At 50.2% G+C, this 17399-nt stretch overlaps 5 protein-coding genes across 5 annotated transcripts; 1 reads left to right on the top strand and 4 right to left on the bottom strand.

Moving 5' to 3' along the window:
• Positions 1 to 290: 290 nt before the first annotated feature.
• ASPZODRAFT_120248 (hypothetical protein) lies at positions 291 to 4069 on the bottom strand. Its single transcript, XM_022721248.1, has 3 exons — positions 3943 to 4069; positions 3305 to 3890; positions 291 to 3249 (listed from the first exon to the last, which is right to left on the bottom strand). Exons 1-3 carry the CDS (start codon positions 4013 to 4015, stop codon positions 417 to 419), a joined length of 3492 nt encoding a protein of 1163 aa, XP_022579440.1. The 5' UTR covers positions 4016 to 4069; the 3' UTR covers positions 291 to 416.
• Positions 4070 to 6787: 2718 nt separating this feature from the next.
• Positions 6788 to 8281, top strand: ASPZODRAFT_70603 (hypothetical protein; the record flags this gene model as incomplete). The annotated part of the gene is made up of 2 exons (XM_022729683.1): positions 6788 to 7007; positions 7059 to 8281. 2 exons carry the CDS (start codon positions 6788 to 6790, stop codon positions 8279 to 8281), a joined length of 1443 nt encoding a protein of 480 aa, XP_022579439.1.
• Positions 8282 to 8471: 190 nt separating this feature from the next.
• ASPZODRAFT_134353 (hypothetical protein) lies at positions 8472 to 10958 on the bottom strand. Its single transcript, XM_022723509.1, has 2 exons — positions 10560 to 10958; positions 8472 to 10500 (listed from the first exon to the last, which is right to left on the bottom strand). Exons 1-2 carry the CDS (start codon positions 10900 to 10902, stop codon positions 8816 to 8818), a joined length of 2028 nt encoding a protein of 675 aa, XP_022579438.1. The 5' UTR covers positions 10903 to 10958; the 3' UTR covers positions 8472 to 8815.
• Positions 10959 to 11067: 109 nt separating this feature from the next.
• Positions 11068 to 14537, bottom strand: ASPZODRAFT_134352 (hypothetical protein). The gene is made up of 9 exons (XM_022723508.1): positions 14476 to 14537; positions 14337 to 14405; positions 13984 to 14280; positions 13275 to 13907; positions 12982 to 13215; positions 12590 to 12925; positions 12017 to 12532; positions 11573 to 11971; positions 11068 to 11515 (listed from the first exon to the last, which is right to left on the bottom strand). The coding sequence occupies exons 1-9, from the start codon at positions 14488 to 14490 to the stop codon at positions 11138 to 11140; spliced, it is 2877 nt and encodes a 958-aa protein (XP_022579437.1). The 5' UTR covers positions 14491 to 14537; the 3' UTR covers positions 11068 to 11137.
• Positions 14538 to 14655: 118 nt separating this feature from the next.
• Positions 14656 to 17135, bottom strand: ASPZODRAFT_134351 (hypothetical protein). Its single transcript, XM_022723507.1, has one exon. It carries the CDS (start codon positions 16854 to 16856, stop codon positions 14781 to 14783), a length of 2076 nt encoding a protein of 691 aa, XP_022579436.1. The 5' UTR covers positions 16857 to 17135; the 3' UTR covers positions 14656 to 14780.
• Between the last annotated feature and the right edge of the window lie 264 nt (positions 17136 to 17399).

Here is a 17399-nt window from a genome sequence, read left to right as displayed (position 1 = left end):
GGATGTTGAACTGGGTTTCAGGGATTCTTTTGCTGATTGACGGTCTACCGTGACAACCAGGTGCAAAGCTTCTAAGCTTTTTTGAAGGCAGACCAGACCATCTTGTTCAGACGACCGTTCATGATGCAGCGCGTGGTATTTAGCATTCGCAATTATTATGAATCCAAATTGATAGTCATGTACTACTAGAATGCCGCGATTCTTCATGAGACTGTTTCTACATATGAATTCTCTTTCGTTGTTAGAACTTAGCAGAAGAGTCGAGAAGGTGGCGTAGATCCGAGGGCTTTGTATATCTGTAAATTGTAATGGAATGGAGCCAAGAGCAAGCAAATATGTCTCTGTAGATATATATCTTAATTTTTTAAAGAAAAAAAAATTACAGAATTTCTAATCAAGATCCAACGCGGAATCTCCTATTCAATTTCCTCGATCCTGGGTCGTCCAGATCCATCCCCAGACAAAGGATTGATATCGAGGCCAGCAATCCTCTCACCAAGCTCCAATCGCGGTTCGAAATCCTCGGCATGTTGTCCTCGGGCTCCTATTCCCCATAGCAAAGCCTTTTCAGTCCATGCCTCGAGGCTTTCGACAAGCACGCGGATGTGTCCGCGAACAAGGGCATCCGTTTCGCGACCCTCGACAAAACCCAATGTGCGTAAGATCCGGGGGATACTGCCGATAGTCTGTCCGCCATCCTTTGCAGCGATGTTTTCGTCCTCGGTGAGGGACAATCCGAACCCCAGAGCCGTGTCTTTGCCATTCTCGCGAGATCTATCAAGGGCTTGAAGAATGTCCAGTAGCAGGACAACACTTGCACGTCGCAGAATTGCACTTTCAGGATCGGGCTCTTGTACCAGTGTCGAAAGGGCAAGATCCAGAGAGGAAGAAGCAACCAAAGCTCCTAGCCCGGCGATGTTCGTCTGCACAGCGGTGGCTAAGATGGAGATTGCGGAGCTTCGAACACGAAGGTCATCTGGTTCTTCGTCCGAGGCTGCTCCTGCGGCCCAAGCGGCAAGGATGTTGGCAGAATGCGCGGTTTGCTCTGCCGATTCGACTTCGCGGCTTTCGTCGTTTTCTGGTTCGATAGTGTTCGTTGGCTCTTGATCATTATGAGCAGTAGAAGATATCGTCCAGCCAGGAGGCACAGGGAGTTCCTTTTCTTTACGGCTCTGACGCTCCTCTTCCCTCCTCTCTTTCTCCAGTTGTTGTTTTCGATCACTCCGTGCTTTTGGCTTGTGCCCTCGTCGACCTGCAACAGCAATCATTCCTTCACCCAATATCTTGGCAGATTCTCCGGTTAAGGCATCTCCCAGGTCCTGCACCGTTCGCAATAATGCTTCGCCTATTTTCAACCTCTGGTCAAGAGTTCTTTCTTCACTTTTGTCAGAATATTGTTCCACGAGTGTTTTTACTGTCGTCCGTGGATGTCTTGATGCTAACTCGCCGACTAGCTTCACGGCATTGAGATATATGAATTCTTCATTTGCGGCTGTTTCAGAAACCGGCTCTGTGATGATTGATATCAGCAGAACCAGTGTGGCCGGGATATCGAGAACAGGTGATCCTCTCTTGATCAAACCAGAGAGCAGGGTAAGTCCTTCCGCCTGAACAGGAGGTAGGTCAGAGTTGATGTTCGCCAAAGCTTGTCTGTGAGTGTCGATATCGGAAACGTTGCGAATAGGTTTCTTTGTATCCGGCAATGTCTTGGGAGACGTTAGATGAATTTCTAGGAACATTGAAGATGTTGTAGCTGGCTTGGAAAGGGATGGCGGGAGAAGAAGAATGAGCTGATCTAGGTGTAATTTGATATTTTCGAGTGTTGGCTGGATCTCGTCATTCACAGCGAACTCAGGAGAAGCGAGAACAGTCGAGAGTAAGCTGAAGACAGCCGATAATGACTCGGCGGAATCCTTGTCAGTTTTTGTGCTAGATAGATCATTTTCTTCATTAGGTACAATGGTTCCCAATGAAGAAAGAGAAACTTTCCCAGAAGTGCCATTTTGCGTCCTAATTTGATGAGCTTTCAATCGGTTTAATTCACTGTCGATGACCTGTTTGGCGAGCTCAAGAACTTTGAGAGGATGACGGGATAGCGTGTCTTTGAAGCTACCCAGCAGCTTCTCTGTTATTTTCGCACTGACCAGTTTCTGGATGATATTTTCATAGTTTTCATCTTCAGGCAATCTCAACAGGTTTGAAGGCTGTTTGGCCACTTGGGGTTGTACAAGCCAGGCCTGGCTCACATGGAGGAAAATATCAGCTGTCAACTCTTCACTCCTAGGATCAGAGCCTAGAAGTTTGACAAAAAGCGTAGCTCTACCCTCCAGACTATCCATGAGCTGCACGAGATTAGACTGGTTGCTCTCAGACCCCTCTCTTTTCCCTAGAAAGACACCCGTTGTATCCGACATGTAGGTCCATGTTGCACCGCCATTCCAGAGCAAATTTTCTGCAATCTTCCTCAATGGCTGTTCACCCACTGATATGCTGAAATAGGTTTGCAAGAGTCTCCAGACACTTTGATGCAAGTCCGAATTCTGACTTTCAATCGTGTAGCAAGCCAGACCCCATAGAGGAAGAAGAACGGGGTAGACCAATCTTTTCACAAGCCCGGGATTGGGATGCTGAAGAGTTAGAGTGCCCAAACGTTCAACTGCTAGAATCAAGATGTGGGCGGGCACAATAACTCGATCTTGTGGCGGCGGTAACTTTATATCAGCTCTAGCATCGGTACCAGAACTGTCCAAGACATCAAAACGGTCCATCCAAAATTTAGAATGATCATCCAATCCAGCAGCTAGGCTTTTAAATATCGGGTCCACGAATATTGAATGCCCGATAGTTCCAACTGCGCCGTATGCACGTTTCCCCAGAATCCCATTTCCCACAACATAAGCGGCTGTTCTTTTCAAATCCGGGTCTGGACCATCGATGAGGGCTAGCAACTGCGGTGCAATCCCCGTGAAGTAGGAGACAGGGTCTATATCTTGGGGAACAGAAGATAATAGCTTTGAAATCTGCATTATCGTTTGTACCGTGAAATGTGGGCCATTGGAAGGTTCGGTTTGCGCTTCTTGTCCAAGTCCGGGAGCGAGTTGCGACGCAACGAAAAATATGGTTTGCAGTACTCCATCCTGACGCAAAGGAATCCTTGATAACTGGCCAGATATCACAGATTTAAACCAGGGAGCCGTGTCCGACTGGAGAAAGGCAGACAATGTAGGCAGCAAGACGGGGCTCGGCGTACTTGATCCTATTAGCATCATTGTTTATTGATTAAAATAGAGGTTTGATGGCTTACTCGTCAACAATCCTCCTGAAGGACTCATGATAGAAGCCCTGTTCACTAGGTGATATATCTTGAGAGTTGAAGGCCAACTCTGACGTGCCACTGATCAGGTCACTGAGTATTCGACCACGAATGACCGGTTGAATACTAGGGCGAGCATCAAAAAGAATCGCCAACAACGCTTTGAGGATCTTGTCTAGCAATGGCCGGTCGCTCGATTTACTGCTGGGAACCGTTTGTGGGTTCTTTGCAATGACCCCAGCCGGCAATACGGAGATGACTCGTGATTGAAGCGGTATTCCAACTCCAGATGATAGTAACGGGTAGATTCCTTCAAGAGATATCAAATCCAGAAGGGCATGTAGGACTCGACGCCGCCTAGCATCTTCCAGGTCTGGGTTTTCTGATGTCGTATCACCGGCATAGTAGGCCTCGATACTGTCTACTGGCTCTGTGAATCCTATGTGAATGGCCGTAAGAAGCTCGAGTGCCTGTGATATGACGGCATCTTGGGCGGACGGCCTCGACTGCGTCACATCTGAGAGGTTTTTTGAAAGAATATCTAGCAGGGAACATCCCGAGTATTTCTTGATCTCCTCTTCAGAAATGTTAGCTAAGGTCTCTCTTCCTCAAGCCAGAGATTTGCCTGCCTCGTTTGAGTACCGGATCCAGAAAGCTGCCCGCAGCTTCAAACGCTTCCTTGATGACTCTTGGGTCTCCCATGCTTCCAGAAGGAGTGTCTCATGCTGAAAATAGCTACTTCACCATGACCAAGAGGTTGCGGCAAATGATTCTTTCTCTTTCCGTCGCTGCCATTGAAATAACCATTAGTAAGCAAAACACGTGTCTTACATCACGTGATCACGCGTCACGACGCCACGACGGGGAGGGGTCGCGCGTTTTCTATCATGTGATCCCAGCCTCGTAAAATGATGCTGTTGTTTGGTCTCTCTCTTTCTCTGTTCATCCCCCAACAGTGGTGTTCTCCAGTCACTCTCAGACGCATGTCGCAGGGAAACCGTCCTTTTTCATCTTTCAGAATTCCTGCCGCTATTCGATTTGCTTCATCAGTTACTCTGTTGGACTCGGATGTCTCGCGATGGGCTACCTACCATACGTTGTTGGCTCGCATTTGGCTCTCTTGCCTGTCCAGGCGCATTTGTACAGACACACCCTCCACACAGTTTTCCAGTTTTCATTTTACGTTTTCGGACGCTCTCGCGGTGTGAGTCGAGTTGTTCAGGGCTGTTTGCTTTTGTACGGTTCGAGGACCCGTGGGTGGATGAAAATTGGGACTTAACCCTAAGAATCTTGGTCGGTTTCTTGCTTTACACGCAAGAGCCTCGCGGTATAACCATGTCGAATGTCAGATTAATTGAATTGGTTCACCCCAGAGCCAAGGATGTGAAACGCATTCGGTGTCCAGAGCCGTTCCAGGCAGTGAAAGACGGTGACTATGCGTTTTCAAGTTCCCCATGGGACACGCGTCAGGAATCCAATGCTGGACGTTACATGAAGATCATGATAGGACGGTTGCGCCATGCTTGAATATCAAAAGATACAGAGAGAGGTGAGGTGAAGCATGTAGGGTGCCTCCTCGAGAGGTGGCTTTGCGCTTTGATGATGGTTTAGAAAGGAAGGGCCACTGTGCCTCTGACTGGGATGCGTTTTGAACTGGTGCAGACTCACGGCGTCGAACACAACAATATCTGCCTGCGGTTTCGAGGCAGGGCCTACACACAATCATCATGAATGGCTCGTCATAGGATCCACTCGCCAGAATCCAATCTCACACTTCTTAGGGCGTCGAGGGGCCTCATGGATGGTGAAAGCGGAGCGAGGTTCTATTGTCTTGCCATTCGCAATGATTCTCTGATACCTATCTTGGTAACAGAACTATTGGCTTGTTGTCCCGTTCCGGTCGTTGATGCGTCTGTTCACTACCGGAAACACGTCTTTATTAAACCATCTGACGGCCTATACATGCTTCCCACTTCGAGTCACCTCGATGACTTGTCCCTCCCCTCCAACTCATTATCTTTTGCTCTCCTATGTGCCTACTTGGCCGCAAGCCAGCCTCGAGTCACGGCAACAGCCACAGACTCGTACTTCATCTGAAGGTCCCTGATCAACCGTGTTAACCGTCTCTCTGTGAGGTAGCTTGCAGATTGATTGATGGGCGCCGACACTGGTGGAAATGTTGCAACATTTCCACCCCTGCCTTCTGGGCAGAAGGAAGCGGTTTTTTCCGGATGTTAGTTGTTCGCTTCTATCAATGCCATCCTACGTTGCTACTTGGTGACTGCGGAGAGGAAACAAAAACTTGTCCCCGAGGGTGCTGTACCACCCACAAGAAGTCAGCTTGCGCAACTATGGAGCCACCGCCAGGTAACCTGAGAGATGGAGTTCTAGAAACAAACTCGAGGTTGGAAAATTCTGAAATGAATTGGAAAACTGGCCGCTCTCTTGCCTGCTGGCCGTTTGATTGTTTTAGATAACATACACTGGGTTCACTCTGTCCCAGTCGAGAAAGTGGTCACTCATCGCCTTTGATCTCTATTTCACCCTCAGTGCCCTTCAGTCCTATGGACAATCTCTAGTGGTTTCTATGAATCTAGTTGGAGCGACATTGGCGTTTCTCTGTTCTCGTCCATTCGAGATACAGCCCGATCTCGCTATGATCCAGCTGGTATACATCAGGACAGTTAAATACGGGACCTCTCTCGAGTGAGGATCAAAGTCTCGGCTTGTCCGTACTAACTTCTTGTCATCTGCCACTGCTTTTCTGACGCATTTCGGATGTTCTGGCTTGGTACGAAAGAGAATATGCTTGCGCTCACAGCGTTTTAAGGGCCCGTGGAGTGATCACTGGAGATGGCATTAATGCCAGACACATGAAGGGCGTTTGGAGTCTTTGGCAGAGGATTATATTGCTTGATTGGAACGAGTGAACTGCCGTTTCCTTTTCGAAGGAAACGGCCCCCTTTTTTTTTATAAGTACCCCCCTTTCGTTCCTGCATGACAACACTAACTACCATTAGGATTGACATCAATGCCTACGATGAGCCGATTCTATAAATACCACTACGTTCTTCGATGCTGGGTGTCTTGTTTGGGTCAATCAGAGTATATACCATAGAATAGGAAACTTCTGATTGCTAAAAATGCGTGAACTTGCTATTCTAATTCGTCTACCATGTACTACTTCCCTGCCTAGGTTCTTTCCTTGTCTCAAATATCCAAGTATGGCTTCTTTCCCTTCATCTGGAGCGCTTCTTCCTTCGCTTTCGTTGAGACGCACCTGCCGTTGCTAAAAGAACAGCGGAGTCATCGATGTCCTTGAGAGTCAACGCCTCATTTTGTCTTCCTGGTCCTCTCTCCCTATCCTCTACCCACATTGCTTTCTGCAATATCGCATCTTTCACTAGTTGTATTCAAAATACCTCCTAAGGTGTATCTTTTGCCCCGGATCATTTAAGTCTCTTGCCATTCAATATGCACCTGCAAGCCCTTCTAGGACTTTCAAGTCTTGCTCTAGCTGCAATTGTCTCTGCATGCGGCCTTGAAGGAAGTGAGCATCATCACATAACTATCAGAGACCGCAGCCGCGATGAAAACGAAATTCAAGACGATAAGTTCGTGACCCGTGGGTTCAAGCCCAGATGCGGCCCTGAAATTGGCAAATGCTCTGATGGCTACTGCTGCTCATCTGCAGGTACGCAGGCCTGATATTGTGTCATCTGACTGGAACTGAAACATTCTCCAGGCTTCTGTGGCGATACGCAAGAACATTGCAAGTCCCCGGACTGCCTTATGGATTATGGTCGTTGCGATGCACATAAGCGTCCCAAGGGCCCTCCGACAAGCACAATTCCTCGTCCGAAGATTGGAAACGTGTTATACGGCCCAAGTATCATCCGCTCATGCAATGTCCCTGGGACTGTTGCTTTGACATATGACGATGGCCCGTATAAGTATACCCAAGACCTGCTGGACCTACTGGATAGATACGATGCCAAGGCAACATTCTTCATCACGGGGGTCAATAATGGCAAGGGCCAGATCGATGATCTCAATCTTCCCTGGGCCTCCTTGATCAAAGATATGTACCTCAAAGGCCATCAAGTTGCTAGTCACACTTGGTCACATCAGAATCTTACCAGAATCACTTCTGATCAGCGTCGAGAGCAGATATTGAGGAATGAAGCTGCAATTCGCAACATCATTGGGGTATTTCCGACATACATGCGTCCCCCATTTTCAAGCTGCGATATCGCATCGAATTGTCTCGATGACATGGGGTCATTTGGATATCACGTTGTCCTCTACGACCTGGACACGCAAGATTATAGAAACGCAAACCCGGAAGCCATCCAGCAATCCAAAGACATCTTCGACCGTGAACTGTCCTACTGGAAAGTCTCGGAAAAGTCTTGGCTGGTCATTGGTCATGATATACAGGAGCAAACGGTATACAACCTGACGGAGCACATGCTCCGACGACTCACAGACGATGGCTACCGTGCTGTAACTGTTGGAGATTGCCTCAGCGACCCTCGTGAAAACTGGTACCGGAAAGACAATAGAATTATTTCTGGGCCCAATGATAAGACTCCTAAAGCGCCACCAGCTGGCAACAAGCCCGTCTCTACTGATGGGACCTGCGGTGCCAACCATACTTGCATTAAGTCTAACTTTGGGCCTTGCTGTAGCAGCCACCACTTTTGCGGCAATTCGACTCAGCATTGTGGCGTGGGTTGTCTACCAGATGCAGGCTATTGCTTTTCCCCTAACACCACTACTCTGAACATCACCGATTCTCTCGGGGGAGCAGTCAATACTGAAAGCAAGATCTCAGCTGCTCACTCAATATATGGAGCGACATCCAAGGCAGGTTCACTAGTCGGCAACCCTGCTTTGACCCTAGGGAGACCTCTATCTATGGCCATTGTTACTGCACTCGTTGGGGCCATGCTGTTCGAGCTGTGAAGGACCTGCCATGGACCTTGTCATCAACTTCGATTTTGACGGATTGCCAGCTCTTTCAACTCGCGGAGGGGTATTCTGATATCACGGGCAGTGGAATGAATTCCAGATTGGTTCGAGGCCGTATTATTCCGACCAGCAATTATTTTTTTCTCGTTTTACTAGGTAGTCTAGACTACTCACTCATTAAATATTATCCACGTCGAGTCATCATTGTAGTTTTCGTAAGGACTTCGGAAAAATAGATGCGTATAAAAGAAATACAGCAGCACCTCAAAGCATACATTTTTCGACAAATGATCCATGAACATGGGCTCTTTGATGTAACAGCAAAAGAAACAGGTCATATAGCCGTCTATTAGTTGAACTAGAATACCGAGTCATTAGAGAATCGCAGGCAAATCAATGAAATCGTAATCATTCTGCATCGAAGATCCGGAGCACCCGACAAGGCAAGTCCAGCAAGCCCGAAGAAAAACGCCCAGCAGCAATTTATCATTATATTCCCATTTGACCTCGTGGTTCTCGTTCGGATGATCACTTCCGGACAACTCTCAGTAGCGGCGCGATACGTGCGCGACGACTGAGACCGACGCGGAAGGGCACCTTGCTCGTCCCTGAAATGGGGCTGTGCTTGTCTGGACCTTTGCGTGGGTCTCTTCCCGAGCCCGGGGGGTTAGGTGTCTGCTTTTGGGGCGTTTTGAGGGCGTTCATCTCTGCTGGTTGTTCTTGTTCCTGCTCCTCGGGGGGAACAGCGATAGTGTGAGTGTCGGGATGATCTTCTTCGGAGATCATCTGGTTGTTAATCGTGTTTTTTGAGTCGTCCTTGAGGAGGTCGGGGAAGCTGGGATCTGTCTGTGCCTTGTCGAGAAGCTCGTTCGGGCTTGTTGTAGGCTGCTGTTGCTCCTCGTCCAATTGCTCGTCTGTTTTCTTTCTTTTCCGGCCGCGTTTCTTAGGCGCAGCTTGTACGAGTTTGCTCGGCTTCTGTGCAGCTTCTTCTGCGTTGGACTCCGCTTTGGGAATACTTAGAAGGGTCTCATTCATATTAGTTATGGTGGACTTGTCGAAAGGAGACACTCCTTCCTGACTGTCAAGCTTCCCGGAACCAGATTTCTCGTTCACCCATATAACGTCGCCCTCGACATCGGATTCGTGTGACTTGGTCTGGATAGCGGAGGTTGTTTTCCCTCGTTTAAGTTTCTTCTTCTTGGGTTCCTTGGCCTTGAGGTTTTTCGACTCCTTGCGATCAGCTTCTGCCAAATAGGGATCCTGCGCTTGAATCACGACGCCAAGTTTTGAGTCTTTTGCAGCAGACGGAGGAGTCTCGTGGTCTCCACCATGACTGACAGTATTTTTATCAATCGGGACCATGACTATATCGTCGCTGTGGTCTGTTTGTTCCTGAAAGGTTTCAGATGGCCCCCCAGGGGTGGACTTTTCCGGTTTGGCCAAATCTTGACCAACAGGCGAGTTGGCAAGCTCGTCATCTTCGTCTTGCATCACGACCTGCTTTTTTGGACGCCCTCTCTTCTTCTTCATTGGTGGCAGCTCAACAGTCACAGAGCCTGCGAGCTCATCGCCAGTACTCTGCTGGGACGCTTGCTGCATGCTCAAAGCGAGATTATCGCTTTTCACTCGGCTCGATCTGGGCGAGAGGACGGAAGAAATAGGCTCGGTGTCGTGTGGAGAGTATAGCGTCCCCTGTAGCGACTTTGATCGGAGAGGTGTCCGGTGCAACTCAGGTAGCTGGTCATCATTGTGGAATCTGGTTGAGACGAGGAACTCGCCAGGTGCACTATCTGCTGGATGGCTCATCACTGAATCGAAAAAGTTATAGGATGTGTTTTCATGACTCGACATTATTCCGCAATTCAAGGCTCGATTGGTGTCCGTATGAGGCTGCATTACCTGACAACCTGAATCCATTGAGGTCTGAACATTGATGTCCTCCTGATCTGTTTGGAGAGCTAAATTTCCTTCTTCCCGAACCTCCAGGGGCATTGTCTGGCGTTCCGAGTGATTGTGCCAGTTCTCTTCATTGCCGAGCTCGTCACCTAACCGGGCCATGTTTCCATATACCCCGTGGCCAGTGTTCATGGAGTAGCTGGTGCGAACTATGTCCATTGTCGTCGGCGCGGCGATGAGGTTCTGGACGCTAAATGCCGCGTCATCGTCATCGAAGAGTCGTCTTTGAGCGAGTCCGATCTCAGTCATGACCGAGCCTGTATCAATGGATTCAGCACCTATCTTTATTTTCACAGTAGGTGCACCTATTTCTAACCGATAGACCCATGCCCAACCTCGGCCGGAATCCATCTATCTTCCCTCCTCTGCTGCGACGAAGATAAGCGGCCCCCGGCCGTGTCCTGCGACTGGAGAAAGTCGTCAAAATTGACACCTAGCGGCACCTCGACAGGTGCACCTGGCGTTTCCTCGGCCTGGCTCCCAACCTTGCCAGGAATGAGCACCTCGTGCACTTCGTCGTGGTCCCCGCGTGCTGAAATCGACGACAACGTGCGCTGCTCGCTCGGGCATTGTTGCTGGCCCGCGTCGACAGAGGTGGGCACATCGTCGGACAGGGCGTCGTCCTCTTCCTCGTCGGAATCCTGAATAACACGGTCCATGTTCATTCGGCGTTGGCGATGAGAAGAGTCTGGGGTTGGCTTATTTCATATTGGCTTATCGAGCACAAGATAAAGTTGCAGAGGGTCGACGCGTTGGAGGTGGAGCGATATTGACACGTGGGCACGTGATGATAAGCCCACTTGTAGTATTATTGTTATTGCAGTGGAAGAACTTGATGCTATTTATTTTCTACAGGGATGGTTTGTATTAAGAATGCATATATTAATCAAGATATCACTCCATAGTGCTCTGCGGCCGCATTACGCCCCTGCCAAAGAACTCGCTGACGACGCCGAACCGATCCTTAGACCGTTGCAGCTCCGCCTTGAAGAGGTCGTGCTGGTCTGCAGATTCGACCTGTCGCCGGCGGATGGCCTTGATGGTGGCGTTCTGGGGCGCGCAGACGGGGCACTCGACGTCCTCGTCAACCTTGTTCAGACACCGCTGGTGGAAGGAGTGTTTGCAGAGGAAATGGACCGTGGGCAGGTCCAGGGTGCCGCCGCAGGACATGCACCGGCGGGCTTGGAAGACGACCGGCTTGCTTCCCAGTTGCTCGATTTCCTTCTTCTTGTTCTCCGTTTCGGCACTATAGCTGGATATTAAACGTCGATTCTAGGCAAGGTTAGCAGCAGCAAAGAAGATCAAAATTCGGAGGGAAAGAGCACGAACAGTAGATATTTCTTTGCGTTCTCTCTCGATATTGTCACTGAGGTACTTCTTCACCCGACCCATAGTGACCACCGCATTGTTACTCAAGGCTTGGATGACTTGAAGCGGTGACATGAGGCCATCCTCGTCAATCTTGCGCAGGACAGCATCCAGCTCGTCGCCTGCTTCTTCGAGAATCTTCGGGCTCGACGCAAAATAGGTCAGGGCGTCAATGTACAGCTGGGGTTCCTCCGGTCCGTACTTCTTCAACGCCTTGATCGCCCCCTGGGTATCCTTTGCTGCCGTAAATGATCGGAAAATATCTGAACGGAGGCCTTCTTGCTCGCGGACAAGCGTTGATCCTTCCCGGAAATTGGAGAGGTCGGAGAGGAGAAGGACGTTGGACGTTGATATTGGTATCTATAGTGGTTAGTTTGGTACGGCAGAAGGGAGGGAAAACTTTACATCTTTGCCTTCAATGAGCTTCTTTGCTTTCGTCTCCCACTCCTTCTTCTCCGTCCCATCCCGCTTCCGATTTGCAGTGTCAAGATACATCTCGAACAGGGTTGTAAACAGATCAACTCGGTCTCCTTCTCTGAGATCTTTCTGTTTTATCAAAGCCTCAAGAAATGTGATGAATTCCTGCGGATTGTCCACAAATGCTGAGAAGGCTGTACGCGGTTTCGGTGTCTGGTAATCTGGAGCCAGCACTTCTTCGGGCTCCTCCTTGGCTGGGTTTGCGGCTTCCGTCGACGTGATTTTCCCTCCTAAGCCAGAGTTCATAAGAGGGAGAGGGATCAGCGCAGCCAGACTCTGCATTGCGCCGCCCCCTGCAGTCTCGACCTGGGGCTCTTCAGGATCTTCTACCACTTGCGTCTTGGGTTGATATTGACCAGTGTAATAGTCGATGAACAAATGTGTGGTTTCTTCCGGGCAATGAGCAAGAAGAACGCGGGCGTATTTCATCAAATTATGGTAGGCCTGACAGTGTTAGTTCGTGGCGTTTAAGCAGGCCATCTTAGAGGGAGAAGAGCATACAATCTCAGGATCTAACCGCCAAATGTACTCGACCGCCTCGGCATACTTCTGCGAATCCTCGATGAGAATGTCCACCACCATGTCATTCTCGCCGTACTTAGTAGCCAGGTAAGCGGCTTGCTCGAAGTAACCGCCCTGTCGACACATCGCGATAGCGGTCTCAAGATCGAACTTCAACTCTCCAGGAGCTTTGATGAAGGAATCTAGCTTGCTTGTATCTTTTAGCTTCGCGTAGCAATTCAACAGGAGTGTCGTGTGGTCAACCGTCGCCCGGTCGTGGTCGTGCAACTCTTCGAGATATTCGATGAGATTATGTATCCGCTGGGTATCAAGGTACTGTCCACTTGTCAGCCATCGTGCCCCCTACACCTCTGGAAGCAAATGGCTCTCACTTTTCGAATGACCTGAGAGGGTTCTGTGTTATCGATTGCCCGCAGATATTGCTGCATTGCGGTATCGTAATCGCCCTTTTGGTAAAGGTAGTCGCCATACTTGCGGTAGATTGCGTTCTGCTGTAGGATATCGAGACCCGTCTTCTGTGCCAGGTTGATTGCAAGTATATACAGGTTTCGTTGGTACAGCATCTCGAGCTTCTGTTGCAGATTCTTCTCACGGTAACGATAGATCTAACCAAAAGTTAGAGAGACATGCACTGAGATTGTATACTATCCAGACCACGCCTTACTTTGTTATCAGTGGTGAGGATGAAAAATTCACCCCATTCCATGAAGGTGTACTTGACTGGCGAGATGAGAGATTGGGTGTGCGCGATGAACTTGAGGTCAGTATCGAGCAATGTGAAGGTGGGCGTGTTGAAGATGTCTTCAGGTTGAGAGACACCAAACCGTCGGAGGGGGTCGGATTTCGACGACCCTACTTTTGGCGGGCAAACCAGCGCAACGTAGTCCCTAAACATCTTGACCGAAGCCTTGGGGCTGTCGAAAGCATAGCTAGGGCCGCGACCGCGGGTCCCGAAGATATATATCGCATCTTCCCGAGCAATCAAGACATCGCCCGTCTCCGGATCAAGCGTCATGCACCCCAGAGCACATCCGGTGTCCTCGAGGACCCGAGCAGGCTGGCCCTGCCCTCGCCCCGCAATCACGAGAGTCAGGATGCGGCTAGTTGTCGAGATAAAGAGGGTGGTAACAGCCCCTGTCTGCGTCTCGAGACCGGTGATCGGCTCCTCCGATTCAAACACGATCCGCTGACGAGCGCCACGATCGTGAATCAAGTCACCGCGGATAATAGTCACCGACCCGTTGGCGAAACCGACAGCAACTTGCGACAGGTCATCTAGGGCGGCAACCGTAGATATCTACTCTCTCTCTCTTAGCACCCGCACCATCTTCATCTCCATGCTTCTTCTTCTCCTCCCTTTTCTGTAGACATACCGGGAATTGCCTGCGCGCATTCTGCACCGACACCGTCGACAAACACCTCGGCGCCCCGGTCTTCTTCTCCGTGATATCCAAGGCCCAAACCTTCAACACGGGCTCGTTCGACAGATCCTCTGCAATGGTGATCAGTAAAGACGTCTCTTTGATCTGTCTCATGTGCGTGATGGCGCCGGTGTCGAAGGCCTTGAACGAGCGCACGAGCTTGAACGCCGCGGAGAGGATATGGACGACTCCATCCGTCGAGCCGAGGAAGAGATTCGCGGATCCGGTACAGAGAGCAGAGATGTCGCTCTAGAACAATACCATCAGTCATATATTTCATTGTATATCAAATGGTAGCAGCATACATTGATGATCGAGGAGCTCTCCTCGGTGAGCTTCACCTGCGAGACATCGAAGAAGTCGAATGTTTTCCACTAAACAGGTCAGCATATTCGTGGGCCTTTTACAAGAAAAGAAATCCCCCAGGATGTAAACCGAGCATACCGAAGTCAAAGCCATATCGAGATCGACGCCATGAGCGACGGTGAACGCAGTTGTTTGTTCGGGTGTGGACAGCGGTCAGTTTCCCGCCCGCTCTTGACGTATCGCGAGCTCCGCCCACCGCTCCGATTAGGCTGCGATAACGCTGGCAACAGTTTAGGAGTGCTTCACTTGAGATGATAATTGTGGAATTTTGGATTTATGGTTTTAACTGTAGATACAATAATTTTAGACCGAAATGCAACTGTCATAATGGCTAGGTAATATGTTTCCCCGAAATATGCACATGCAACATGAATTGAAAACAATCAGTTCGCTGCATCCAAACCCAAGGCAGAACGCCCTACATCCGCGGATAGCGTAGCTGTCTCGTCGTTGTTGGACGCCTTCAGGTCCCGGCTAAAGTCCCAGCTTTGTTGTAGCCAGCTGCCGGCCTCGGCGATGGCTTGGCTGAGATTGAAGCTGTCGCCGCCGCCCATTCCTCCCTGGCCGTCTTGTACCGTCCGGGGTGTTTCACCCGTCAGTGTGAATGGCAGGGCTGAGAGCTGCGTTTCTCCTTCGTCGTCTTGCTGGTGTGGCTCTTTTTCTGGGGTTGGCAGGGCAGAGCTAGGATGGCTTCTCTTGCTAGGTGAGTCGTCCGGCCAATCTCTGGCGTGTATGCCTGTTTTCTTGGCTGTGCTAAAGGCATACGGCATGACCGAGTCAATGAGATACTGCGTGTTTACCATTGTACCAGCTGGTCTGTTATCCGACTCGACATGGTAGGGGGCGTTGAGCCTGTGGAAAGGCGTAATGTGATTTGACCGCGGTGAGCTTTGCTGGGCTCTCTGGGGAGTTCGGCGGTCACTTGTGGGATTCTTCATGTGATACTGGTGCTCTGGACTTTCCAGGTCGTTCTGGAAAGATTTCTGTGCAAGTAATAGAGCTGCCTGGGTTGACAGCTGGGGGTCAGGGATCGTGTCCCCGTTTTCCTCGCTGTACTTCGGGACCGAGGCTGTATGCAACGAGGTGAGATAGTCTGCTAAAGCTGGGTTTCCTGGCGCTCCCTGCCCTGATGGTGGCTTATCACTCGTGGTTTCGACATCTGGATAGCTTGCAGATTTGCTGGCTTTGAGGGGAGACCCCGTCCTGCTTTTCTTGAAGCAGAGATCGTCAGTTTTCTTTGGAGGATGTACTGTCGACAGTCCTTGGCGACCATCGTCTGTGCGTGGCGACGGCACTTCTGAATTATTTTTCGAGGCAACTTCGGCTCCTTGCGGAGAATGGATTTCTCGACTGCCGGCCTTTGTCAAGTTCGGAGATGGACCAGGCAAGTTTTGGTTAGACCTTTGGCGCTTTGGGAGTCGATACTCAAACTTTTGCAGCTGAGATGATGAAGAGGCGATATGAAGAGACGAATCGGTGGGCAGGTTATCTGATGAGGGGCCAGGAGACGCCCCTCGGGATCTCCTTCGTTTATGAGGTGTCAAGACTCTTGACGTACGATCTTTTGAGGCCTTTTCCGATCGGGAAGGCCCTTGCAGACTGGCTGTCGGAGAACTTGTCGAATGGGCGGGGCTTGCAGAGATCCGGTGAGGCGTGACAGATCGTGGTATCAACCGTTGTGTCTCTCCTAAGGATTCCTTTGTAGGACTAGACCTCCTAGCTAAATGGCGAACAGAGACAGAAGCCGTTGGCGAGATTGGAGGATCGAGCCCTCTGAAATCAGTTTCCTTCCGATCCTTCTTCAGCCATGCACCGTGTTGGTGTTTCGTTAAGGAATCCTGTCCGGGTTTTCCAACCGGTAGCGGTGTTTCTTTTGCCCAGGGGAAAGACTTTCTTCTTGACTTGCCATCGGAAGTGGCTGGCACCTGAACATATTCCACATGAGGAGACTGATACCGCGAGGATCTGCTTGATTTCCCCGCTCCCCCCGAGCCCTCTGTTGAGGCTCGTGGCACAGCAACTCTTGTACTCTGGGCCACCGGGTTCGCAACCTCAATCGTAGATGACCGAGCATCGACGTGTTTCCGCCTCTTTTGTGACCATTCCTGCTCCTGCTCCTGCTCCTGCTCCTGACTCTTCAGCGTTGTAGTTGTCCCCTTCACTTCGATCTGTTCGGACTGTCGCTCCTTCTTCTCCAGAGCCCGTATATGTCGTTTGCGTGACTTTTTCCACGGGTTCACCCAGCCGTCGTCGAAGGGTCCTTTGAGTGTCGCGGAGAGGATAAAGAGGGGGGAGCCACGGAGGTAACTCTCTGCCAGCCTTTCGATCCTCTGCCGTTTGGCCTCTCGGGCCGCATCTTCCAGCTCATCATCCGAGCCAAGTAGGTCCCCCGCCTCTAGTCTGAGCGTTGGTGGCAGACATGTTTCGAAAGACACTGGAGAGACCGGCCGGGGCGGCATTGGGGTCGACCGGAGGTATCGTCAGGGCTTGGGGAAGCTGCGAGGTCTGCCGGCGTAAGGGACTGCATCTGAGCAGCAGGGGGGAGCAGGGGGATCGTACAGGTCGAACTGCATATCTGAGGCAGACAGTCGCCAGGCACAGGGCAGGACAGCTAGGCAGCGTTTGACTGCAACAGAACAGTAGCCAACAGCTACGATTCTTTTGTGGTGGATGCCCCAGCAACGCTTATCTAAGGCTGCAATAACTACAAAACACACCGATCTCGATCAGCTCTATTGTCTACAGAGTACTATTCATTAGACTGAAATTGCCAACAGCAGGAGGAATACAGTACGGTGTTAATCACAATACCGGAATTCTCAAATTAGTTGCAGCCTCCTGTTGAAACTTGACAGGGAGTTTTGATAAGGATACCTTCACGTGATAGTTGGCAGTAAAAGGCGGTAAATATCATATCACATGACATGTATCACATGGTGTTGTTTGTAGCCTGAGGCATTAACAGATTTGGACGATGGCATCCATCGACAAAGTGAGATCAA

The sequence above is a fragment of the Penicilliopsis zonata genome (genome assembly GCF_001890105.1).
Source record: "Penicilliopsis zonata CBS 506.65 unplaced genomic scaffold ASPZOscaffold_12, whole genome shotgun sequence".
NCBI classification, from domain to species: Eukaryota; Fungi; Ascomycota; class Eurotiomycetes; order Eurotiales; family Aspergillaceae; genus Penicilliopsis; species Penicilliopsis zonata.
This window is presented reverse-complemented; position numbering and strand designations above follow the sequence as displayed.

Bases quoted from the DNA above. Each gene is read 5' to 3' on its own strand.
- ASPZODRAFT_120248 (XM_022721248.1), bottom strand. From the start codon at position 4,015: ATGGGAGACCCAAGAGTCATCAAGGAAGCGTTTGAAGCTGCGGGCAGC. The intron at 3,891-3,942 runs GCAGGCAAATCT...ACATTTCTGAAG, and splicing joins GGATCCGGTACTCAAACGAG to AGGAGATCAAGAAATACTCG. The intron at 3,250-3,304 runs GTAAGCCATCAA...AATAGGATCAAG, and splicing joins TTCAGGAGGATTGTTGACGA to TACGCCGAGCCCCGTCTTGC.
- ASPZODRAFT_134353 (XM_022723509.1), bottom strand. From the start codon at position 10,902: ATGGACCGTGTTATTCAGGATTCCGACGAGGAAGAGGACGACGCCCTG. The intron at 10,501-10,559 runs GTTAGAAATAGG...CCATTGATACAG, and splicing joins GGTTGGGCATGGGTCTATCG to GCTCGGTCATGACTGAGATC.
- ASPZODRAFT_134352 (XM_022723508.1), bottom strand. The intron at 13,908-13,983 runs GTATGTCTACAG...GAGAGAGAGTAG, and splicing joins ATGCGCGCAGGCAATTCCCG to ATATCTACGGTTGCCGCCCT. The intron at 12,533-12,589 runs GTATGCTCTTCT...TAACACTGTCAG, and splicing joins GGCGGTTAGATCCTGAGATT to GCCTACCATAATTTGATGAA.
- ASPZODRAFT_134351 (XM_022723507.1), bottom strand. From the start codon at position 16,856: ATGCCGCCCCGGCCGGTCTCTCCAGTGTCTTTCGAAACATGTCTGCCA.